The sequence below is a fragment of the Olea europaea genome, chromosome 12 (assembly GCF_002742605.1).
Source record: "Olea europaea var. sylvestris chromosome 12, O_europaea_v1, whole genome shotgun sequence".
NCBI classification, from domain to species: Eukaryota; Viridiplantae; Streptophyta; class Magnoliopsida; order Lamiales; family Oleaceae; genus Olea; species Olea europaea.
In genome coordinates this window covers 22871299-22882799 of record NC_036248.1, presented here as the reverse complement: position 1 = coordinate 22882799, position 11501 = coordinate 22871299, and the positions used below count along the sequence as shown (strand labels likewise).

Genomic DNA, 11501 nt, shown 5'->3' with positions numbered 1-11501 from the left:
TGGTCACTGCACTGCAACAATACAAATTTGGCATTCTTCCACAGTCGCACATAAAACATGGCCATGAGAGCATTCAAGCAAAAATGCTTCTAAAATAGGGACTAAAAAATTTGTTGTACAGTATATATAACTTAAAAGCCAAAATTTACTACAAAATATGCTGCCTGTGGATAAGAAATGCTTCTCCAATCCTATTCTCTTTCCTTTAATCTCATCACAGTGTATGATACCCAATTATCCAATCTCAGATGTTCGAATAGACATAAAAGGGCTTGTTCAGAGGCGAGACAGGAAAAACACTATATTTATATAGTGCAAAAACAGCAGCACGCAGGATTTTATGGATGCATGTACTTTGATGCTTGACCTATTATATGCCTACGAATAACTGAAAATGTTGAAGCACGAATGACAAAAATGCATTGGTCCACCACATGTATAAATTTGCTCCCAAATGATTAAATGAGATGGTCAACACGTGGAATGACCTGAAAATATAGAGAAATGATGTCTGATGAGAAAGAAAACTAAAAATAGGGAAGAAAACAAAGAGTGACTGACTGGCTGGCTCAACATGTCGTCCAAACCAAAACGCTGCATAGGTACAGCCCACCAGTAACACACGTACATGGCAATACCAAGAGTATATTTAGCACATCTTTTAATGACACCTGGATCGACCACAGAAAAAGCATACAGCATGATTTTTCTATTCATCATCATCACCACCGCCTTTCACTCCTAACTCAACACTTTCACTTCTCTGTTCTTTCAGAAAGTTCTGAGAAGCCACCATCACTGACTTCCTTGAATGGAACAACCCTGACCCATAATGCTGATGCATGAGTTAGTGACAGCATATAGATAATGTGCTTCTTTTGTCAGAAAATAGAAATGACTTGACATGTTGAATGCAACCCCAGACCGGACTTGAAACGGCCATATGCATGCAGAAAAAAATAATATGTACCGAGTGGGCACGGCCTCAAACATAAATGGCACGACCAATGGCCAACCTGGCCCACTCAGCAGATTCCTTAATCAAATGGTCCTCCGAAGATAAGCATTCACTTAAAATGTCTCTGCTTGACAGAGATTGCTGAAACAGTGAACTTGCATTACTTCCCAGAGTATCTGCTAAATCGCCCAGGACACCAATAGCAGTTTTCATTACGACATCATCCCTGACATTGAATAAATAAAAGAATCAGATGATAAACTACCCAAAAGAGCAAATCAAGAATGAGATCTGCAAAAATTATAAATCAGAGTATACTCACATATCTTTCTCCATGTAAATGCTATCCAGAAATTGCAGAATGTGGAGTGCATGTGGGATCAGAAGCTGAGTTTTGGTTGAGTTCTTGATGCCCTGAAATATCCCATAACATGCCTCCAAAATTCCATTCCTTACAAGATTTGTATAGTCTAGCTTCTCATCATCAGCTTCTGATGTGTGGGCAGACAACTCTGCTGCACTCTGGAGCATAGGCATGGCAAACATCAAGTACTGATCAAATTTTCTCGGACTGCCAGTGCTATATCACCAGAGCACGAAAAGATCGGGGTCTTTACAGATCTATGCAACTGATTGCTTGATTAGTCTTTAAAAAGCTGTGTCATTATCCTATCACAGTAAGGCAGAATCTTATCTTCTAATGCCCTACAAATATCCCCCACAACACCAACAGTAACAGCACAAACTTGATACTCCTCAAAATTCTGAAGACCCATCTCCAAATACTTGAAGAAAGCTGGCATGTAATTCACAAAGTTGGGGCCCGTTGTGTAGGCAAGTGCACCAATAGCAAGCATTGCTTCCTCGTGGATAGTGACACTTCTACAATCAAAAACCCCGAGAAAAAGATTCATAATTTGATCTGCATACTGCATGAAGGCATACTTGGTGGGTTCTGAAGCCCTTAATTTCTGAATAAGGACTTGTAAGCAACCACAAAGAAGGCATTGTATTTCACTCTGCTTCTCTCTCTCGTCAGATGAAAGTTTCGGAGCCTCAAGAGTCTTGTGAAGCTCTGTCATGATGATTTGAACAAGTTCCAACACTAAGCGAGCTGATTCATCGGACGAACACCTCACCACTTCATTCAGTGTTTCGTATGCAGCTGTCCGAAGTTGAGATTCCACAGCATCTTCTCTATGAGTGACGTTGAGAAGGGACTCAACAATTTCTTGGAAATAAGATGTTAAGGGAGACGACGGTCCCACATCATCGTAACCTTGGGCTAGAAAATAGAGAGCACCACAAGCTTTTTCAGCAACATTTGGAGCATCTTTCATGCTTTGGAGGAGAACCGTAATAATCTGTTGGCAGTTTTCCAAGGTAATAATGAGGGTCTCTACAGCTGAACCATGAAGGAATTCAAATACTCTGCCCAGGTTCCACGCTGTTGTGTCCTTAACATGGCTATTTGGGTCTTTTGTCAAAGCAGCAAGCATGAAACTCAGAGCAACATTGACTTTAGGAATTAATCTGTCAGATGAAGGACCTTCCAATATCGAACCAAAATCATAAGTGGCAGCCTCTCTCTGCCTCCAATCAGGTTTTGTAAGGTTCTCTTCAATAAATGGCATAACAAGAAGCACAATATCATCTCCCACTGTCCCGGCAACCAAACCAAGGCAAGTGCCACCAGCCATTGCAAGATTCCAAGCACCTTTGGATGCAATATTATAGAGATAAATTATTTATTTAGTTTCCTATTTTGGTTTGTATTTTAGAAAACATGATTACAGTGTGATTTCATTAACTTTTATAGCATTTCTTTACTTAGTTATGATTTTTGAAACCCTATATAAAGGGGATTATGGAGATGTAATAGAACAACTTGATTTTATGAAATAAATTGATTTCTCCCCCTAATTTCTATCTTTTTCCCCTCCTTTCTCTTCTTCCTTTTCCTTTCCCCTTCTTCTACAATTCTCTTAGTACATCCAGTGTCACCGTCATCATGATCCTGATCGTCTTCTTGCTTAAGAAGCATCTCCAACAGCATGGGGACAAGAGCAGGAACAGCCTGCTTGATAGAGTAATAGCATGGAACATCTGAATCTGCAGCAAAACTGTCTCCATATTCCTCCAAGATATCAATCTCCTCATCACAGATTGAGCTTCAAAATTCAATGGCCTGAAGAGCAACTGCCTCCTCATCTTCTCTGACAGCCTTGGATGTTATGTTGAAAATGTCTAGGATATATGGTGCTAACTTATCATAATAAATTGACCCAATGGAGACCAAACACTCTAAAGCTGCCTGCCGAGTCTTCCCATATGGAGAGAGTGTGGCCTCGCAAATGACTCTCATAATGTAATCACGCTCCATATCATTGGAAAAGTTTGCCTTAGCAAAGCTCAAAGCATTATACAGAGCTCGGGTGGCAGCAAGCCTAACCTCAGTGTTACCATCATTCACATCATACATGGAACCATCTTGATCAACAACTTCTGCCACGACATCTTTACATTTATACCCCAGAGTTTCTAGAGTAGCTTGCTTTACATGAGGTGGGACCTGGTGAATATTTGACAACAGGGAACCTATCAGTTCAGGCCACTGTTTCTGTGGGAGCTCAATGCCAGCGACTTTTGCAATGACTTGTGAAGCAGTTGACCTAGCATCAGAAACAGGAGATGCAAGGGTCTGTAACAAGCAAGCCTTGATCTGGCTCTTCAAGGCCACGTCTAATGATAACCATCTTTGCACAAGCTCATACCTTCTATGTCGCTCCTTTGCATCCAAAGTATTTTTAAGAATCAAACCAGCTAGTTTATGACTTTCAACTGGCTTCTCTTCACTGGAAAGCTCTCCCGAAATAGATAGCAGGAAATTGGGAAGATTTTGCTCCTGAATCTGTTTCAAAGCTTCCTCAGCACGATTCCGCACAGTTGAATCAACCGATTGTGCACTTAGGAGAATCTGGGTTACTACCATGGCCATATTTGTCTTGCTACTGTCACATGTATGGCTGAAATTAGCATAAGAAAGAGGCATCAAAAGCAAAAATCAGGGAAGAATTGAGATTGACATATCCCCCAAAACACTCACCCCTTCTGTACAGCCTCTACTAAACAAAACAAAGCATAAAACATATTTCTGCCTACAAAGGAATAGCCAAAAAAAGAGTAAACTTCAACCCGCATTTAGAAGGATGAAAATACACACGGCCAAATTCATTCCCCTCATCAGAAGACAAACTTTGACAATTCAATTTCCAATGATCATTGACTGACCGGATTAAAATTACATTGAGTTTCAACTTCGAATCGTCAAAATCAACGGTGAATCGAAAAAGATCTGAAGGTCAGTCAATCGAAATGTAAAGTCAATTTACTAATCTTCCAGACCACGCTAAATATCTAACTGTTGATTGAAATATAACCAAATGTGAGACCAATAAAGCATTAAAAGTGACGTTTTACTCAGAACAACATGCATAAAATCAGTCAACGGTTGTGAGTCATTCTACGTAAATTTTCGATCCACTGGAAACGATATTTCACATGCTAGACAGTTCGAATTTTCAAATAACTACTCAAGGCTATCCGATCCAACAATTAATTAAATAATTATCATTTTCTGTTCTTAATTTCACATTAAAAATCCAGCCCAGATAACATTGATAATTATCAAATCAAAAACTTCTAGTTTAAATGACTTACGTAGAAATCAATCGATTAAACACACATATCGACAGGAAATCCAGTCCAGATTAAAAAAAAAAAAATTCTTTAATTAATTAAAAATAGGAGAAAATAATTTACTCCGAACCTGAGAACAAAGCCGATGAGGAGCTTTGCCTCTGATAAACTAAAAGAGAGAGAGAGAGAGAGAGAGAGCGCGCGCACTAAAAGAGAGAGGCGTCAAGCTGAATTATTGTGTGTGTTGTGCTGACCAGGTACCTTCATTATCCAAAAAAAGGTTAAACCTCAATGTTGACTGTTTTCACCGTCCTATATTTGAGAGGGGTAAATCGCGAAACGTGTCTCAACAGGTCAGGAAATAAGAATTGTATGTATACTACACTTACAAGGAGTCTAATTTCGTGTTTCACAAATCGAACACCTATACTGCGGCTGCTAGTAAAACGTGAGATAACCTCACTCCTGTCCTTTGCACCACTAGATTATGCCCCAAGGGCCAAGTACCTCCATCCGATGTGGGCCGGGTGGCATGTGCAATTTAATTTGTGGGCCACCTCAAAACTGCCGATTTTCCCCATTTTCTTTCGTGGAAATTAGATTCAACCAAGTTTTTTAAATGGGAAAAATTCATAATTCATAATTAAGTGGTTAAGTATTATCTATTTCAAAATTAAGAACAAAAATTTTAAATTTCAAAAATTAGATATTTATTAAATTTTATTTATGATTAAATTTAATTAATTAATTATATATTTTATTAATTAAATATATTAAAGTCACAGATCTATACGATTTGATCACAAATCAACGATTTAATTAGTCACATATTATTTTTCGATTACAAATAAAAAAAAAATTATGTCACAAATTACTTTATGGTCACAAATCAAACATTTTTCGAACACAATCGATCACAAATAAAAAATTTAAGGTACGTTTCAATTACGTTTCCATTTTCTATTTTCAGTTTTGAATTCATTTTCTATTTTTTGTTTTGTTTTGAGAGCTTATTTTAAGATTGTAAAAAAAAAGTCTAATTTGTCATTTTGAAAAATTGTTTCTTAAAACAAAAACTAGAAAACGTGTTTGGTTTATAAATTTTAAAAATTGTTTTATGATATTTTCTTTCAATTAATTTGATTATTTAGGGCCCCATTTGATAGCCATTTTTTAAAAATGTATTTTTCTCTCTCTTCTTTTCAACCACACATTTTTTATTAAAATAATATTACACGTAAATCAAAAACTTTTCCTTATTTCTCAACCACACATTTCACATTAATTTATTATTCTAAAATACATTTTTACATAAAAATGTCTATCAAACACCCCCTAGTGAAACATATCAATTTTATACTAATATATATGATCAAAAAATATAAATTTTATAGTTGATATAAAAATAAATTTTTGTATATCTCCAACAATTGCATTGAAATCATTCGTACTTAATAAATCATTATCACTCATATCATCTATGTACTTACAATAATCATTTATAAAAATACTCCAACAAAAGTAAATACCAAAATCCAATACATTGATTAAAATAAAACTAGTAATAAATTTTGAGAATTACAAAGTTCATAATCAATATATAACAAGAACACAATCCTACATTATAAGTTCAAAATATTCAATTCAACCAATTAGGCAAATCAAAGAAGTTCCAAAATAGGTCCTCTCCTAATTTCTGACATCATTACAAATGCCATCCTAAAATCTGAATCCTTAAAAGCCTTTTTTCCTTTCATATAAACGTCATTAGACACTACTATGTTGTTTAAGATGTTCAAACACGCCATATTTGAATAAGGATTTGGACTAATGACTTCATTAGTGCCCTCATGATTAGATGATTTTTCTTGGATGTGTGCAATCTTTTCTTTAAGATATAGAATCCTAAGTTTTGTTTCCTCATTCCTCATACTAACAGTAAATGACCATAGCGCCATCCATTCCTCAAGTTTTTCACTTTTACTAATTTTGAGTTCCTTACGTCGACGTTTGTTAGGTGTAGTATCATCACGTTGACGAATATTTGAAACGTCATCATCATTTTCCACACGTACATGCACTCGCCTTCTCAAAAACTCATCTTCTAGCCATCTTTCTTCCTCTGACGTTGGAGGAAGTTGAGTAGAAACGTTGCCTAGACCTTCAGTAGTTGTAGAGCCGCTAAAAATCTCTCCAAGCAATTCGTAATGCTTACATCCTTCCCTCCTAAATGTCGTATAGTTTCTCTTGTTTATCTACCAAAAAAAAAAAAAAAAAGAGAAAAAAAGAAAACCACATTAATAAACTTTATGAGAAAATGTTAAACAAAAAATGATATCATAAATAAGTAAAGCTAAAAATTTTCTTTTACAACACATACCGTAAAAAAATGTTGCCAAATTTCTTCTGTAGCATTCACTTGGTTGGTATTTGGATCCCATGTAACACCCGTATGCCCTAAAAGGTCAGAGAATAAGCGATGCACATTACGTAAACAGTTCCACTTACCCTTCAATCTCTCTATCCCGAAATCAGATTTTGTGACAACAATCATCTCTTGATTGATCTTGCCCCAATCGTCTTTGGTGAATGTAGAACAATGCAACTTCCCTACTTTCGCATTATCGTAAAGTATTCTGATAAAAACGTGTTTATTTTGATCGGACCATGACATTGCTTCCATATTCTTACCTCTATGACCACCAATGTTCTCTAATGAAGATAATGAATAAATATTAACCACTTAACCAAAATATAACCACAAATTCCATATTTCTGAAAAAAAATGTTCCTTTCATTGAAATTATATGCATAAGAACATAACCAAAAATACCATAACACACTTACGAAAAATATGAATAACAAGACAGGAGGAAAAGAAGAATGGAACAATTACCTCATTAAGTGAATTTGTCCAAACATTACTTAAATTTGAAATCTTTCAATTTTGAATTACCTTGGTATCAAAGATAGAAAATTTAGGATAGGAATCCCTATACATAAATCATGTGAATCAGTTAGTTGACAACTTTAACAATTTAATTTGGAAAGTTCAACAATCTACCAAATGCAAAATCACATATGCGAATAAGTCCATAATCTGAAAAATAAAAATTCCCAGTATGCTTGCATAGTGTTTTCCACTATTGGGCACTAATCAAATATGCCAAACAAGCAATAAAAAGAAATAATAAATCCATTAAATGCAAATATACACAACTCATAATTCCAGGAGACAATAATCAATTTTACTTGAATTAACTTCAAAACACTTTGATCCTTTCCATTTTGAGAACAAAAACGGTTTTAAATCAATTTTACTGATCAAGTGATGTGATAAATCATCTATTTCAACACTAAGGCATTGACCCATCAAATTCTTGCTCCAAACAAAGTTCATTAAACAAGACTTACCAAGCAATTTACACCTATATGTGCAAGTAACCAAATTTTGAGATGCTTTACTAACGCCTACACCTGAACAAGACGCATCAGCAACTTGAACTCCATTTTCACCAAAACAAGATGGGAAGTCCCTCATTTTTCCATATAATCCAAGATCTTGTAAAAAGTCTGATCTTTACATGCCCTTTCGAACGCTTAATGAGTCAAGCCTCGACAAATGGAAAAAGACAGGTGAAAAACATACCAGATATGAATTATCAGAGGTGAAATCAAGAACTCATGTCCACAAATGTTAAATTATCCCTTCAAATGGCGGAACTTATGAAGTTTTTGGAGGTAATGAAGAAGTTGGCATTGATTTTAAAGTACCAGTAATCCAAAAAATTGAAGGAAATAGGAGAAATGAAATTCTAGCTGGGGATAAATATATTTTTAAAGTTTCGTGGGAAATGTAGAAAAGCAGAGGACTGGAATCATTTTATCAGCTATCTTTGTCTTTTTTACTAACTGGAAACCATATCCAGAGTTTGAAACTACTTTTTCTTGTAGATAATAAAATGCTTATTAAATTTAATTTTGGGATGACATTACCTGAAGCATCACAATTCACACCGCACACTGAACCGGATCCCAATCACACTTCTCCCTTCTTCGCAACATAAATTCAACAGAGAACAAAACTTTTCCTACAACCCAAGTAGCATACACACAGGCTTGAAACAAGCACAATCAAACTCAATCAATTTATGGGAGGGCAGAATTTATGCACAAATTTGAGAAATCGTCTTAGGAGTTATTGAGATAAATTTGTAATTTGTACAGGGTCATTTTTGTCTTTTTATACTTTTTAGTTACTGCAATGTCTATAAATACCCAATGTATCACGCCATTTTCATTGACTGAGAATACAGAATTTTTCCCGCCATTTTTACTATCTTCTTCAGCTCTCCTGTTGCAAAATTCTCATGGTATCAGAGCAGTAAAGTTTCTTTTGGCGATGGCAAGAGAGTTTAATCAACAAGTAGAGGTTCAACATCAGCCAGCTCACGCTGATCCGGCAATCGATCCTTCCGTTGCAGATACGAGTGTTGGAGACGCAAATACTACTGTTAATCGATCGATAAATGATCCTAACAGTCCTTATTATCTCCACTATGGCGACAATACAGGTATGCAGCTCATATCTATCATGTTGTCTAAGGATAATTACACCACATGGAGTCGTGCAGTTATCATAGCTCTCAGTGTCAAAAATAAGGAAGGTTTTATTGATGGATCCATTACTAAACCTGCTGAGAATGATCTGATTTATGGTGCTTGGAGGTGATGCAATCATGTAGTTTCTTCCTGGATCATAAATTCCATTCCAAAGGAACTTTATCCAAGTGTAATGCATAAGGATTCAGCTCGGCAGATTTGGATTGAACTAAAAGATCGCTACAGCCAAGGAAATGGATCTCAAATTTATGAGATAAAGAAGCAAATTGCTTCAATTTCTCAGGACAATAACTCCATCAATTCTTACTTCAATCGGTTTAAAGGCCTATGGGAAGAATTGGACAATTATAGGCCGGAGGTAAGTAGTGCAGACTACAAAACTAAAGATCAAGTTATGCAATTCCTAATGGGTCTAGATGATCGATTTTCCAGTGTGAGAAGCCAAATTTTATTAATGGATCCACTACCTTCACTGAACAAGGTGTTTGCCTTGGTCTTACAAGATGAAAGGCAGAAAGGAATTGTTGCTAAGAAACAACAGAATTTTGATGTAGCAGCTTTTGCCAACAAGGTTGTGTCTAGTCCATATGGAAATCAGAGACACAATGTATCCAATCAAACTCAAAGGAAAGGAATGCCTATATGTACTTATTGTGGAATGTTAGGCCATCTCAGAGGGAAATGTTACAAATTGATTGGATATCCTCCTGGACATAGGTTTGCCAAAGGGAAATCTTCAGTTGCTAATGCTGTAGGTCAGGCTTCCCAGGCAAATAATTCAGAGCTGATCAATTCTTTGTCCAACCTCACTATCACACCAAGCCAACGCCAGCACATTATGACCGTGCTTGCTCCACAGCTGCAAGGTCAACAACCTCAGGAGGTTATGTCTTCTTCTACACATGCACCTGATGGCTTTGCATTTTCAGGTAATCGAGCATGCTATCTAAATCCAGGTAAATGGATCATTGATACCGGGGCTTTAGAACATATGGTGTGTTCCATTAATCAATTGACTGCTGTGACTAGTAAAACTAAAGGTTCCGTAAGATTACCAAATGGGGATATTGCACAAGTTACAGACATTGGTATTGTGAAGCTATCTGATACATTAACCTTAACTGATGTATTAGTTGTGCCAAGCTTCAACTTCAATCTGATTTCCGCCAGCAATCTTGTTATCAAACATAGATGTTTGTTGTTATTCTTACATCACTTTTGCTTCATTCAGGATCTTTTCACCTGGAAGACGATTGGGGTAGGGAAACTTGAAGATGGTTTATATCATTTCCAAGGTTCTGATAATCAACTCAATGGGCAACTTTCTTCCACTTCTCAAAGTGTTCCAACAAAGTCTATCCTTCCTGTTCTCAACAATGTAGCTTCCTTCAATGATGTACAAGTTCCTACTCTACATCTTGATTGTAATAATTATGATCCTGCTGTATGTAATTTTCCATGTAAAAAGGATATTCATACTGACATTGATATATGGCATTGTCGAATGGGACATATTCCTACTTCCAAACTATCACTTTTGCATAAAATTGTTCCTACAATTACTTTTGATCAACATTTGCATTACACCATTTGTCCTATAGCAAAACAACATAGGCTACCTTTTCCTAAAAGTGACACCAGAAGTTCGAACATATTTGATCTCATACATTGTGACATCTGGGGACCACATTCTATTCCCGCCTTAGATGGTTCGAAATATTTCTTGACCATTGTTGATGATTATAGCCGGATGACATGGACATATCTTATGAAAGAAAAATCTCAAATTAGGTCCATCATCCAATCATTTTATAATTTGATCCAAACACATTTCCACTGCAACCTAAAAGTCTTAAGGTCAGACAATGGATCTGAGTCTCACATGCATGATTTCTACCTTTCCAAGGGAATGTTGCATCAGTTAAGCTGCGTTGAAACACCCCAACAAAATGGGGTTGTCGAACGCAAACACCAACATTTACTTAATGTAGCTCGTGCCATAAAATTCCAAGCCAATTTACCTGACCAGTTCTGGGGAGACTGCATATTAACTGCCACACACCTTATCAATCGAACTCCCACTACTATTCTTGGAAACAAGTCTCCCTTTGAAATGTTATACCAAGAAAAACCATCTTACAGTCATCTAAGGGTCTTTTGATGCCTTTGCTATACACCCACCCTAAAAAGGAATAGAACAAAATTTGATCCACGAGCCAAG

General features: G+C 36.2%; 1 protein-coding gene and 1 pseudogene across 2 annotated transcripts; both read right to left on the bottom strand.

The window, feature by feature from the left end:
- LOC111406112 lies at positions 1-4849 on the bottom strand (annotated as a pseudogene).
- Positions 4850-6211: 1362 nt separating this feature from the next.
- LOC111406111 lies at positions 6212-8780 on the bottom strand. Of its 2 annotated transcripts, XM_023035328.1 has the most exons (3): positions 8654-8780; positions 7038-7369; positions 6212-6912 (listed from the first exon to the last, which is right to left on the bottom strand). In XM_023035328.1, the coding sequence occupies exons 2-3, from the start codon at positions 7338-7340 to the stop codon at positions 6319-6321; spliced, it is 897 nt and encodes a 298-aa protein (XP_022891096.1). In that variant the 5' UTR covers positions 7341-7369; positions 8654-8780; the 3' UTR covers positions 6212-6318. The 2 variants fall into 2 exon arrangements, with proteins under 2 accessions (XP_022891096.1, XP_022891095.1); XM_023035327.1 differs by lacking the exon at positions 8654-8780 and having other exon boundaries at positions 7038-8624.
- Positions 8781-11501: the final 2721 nt, after the last annotated feature.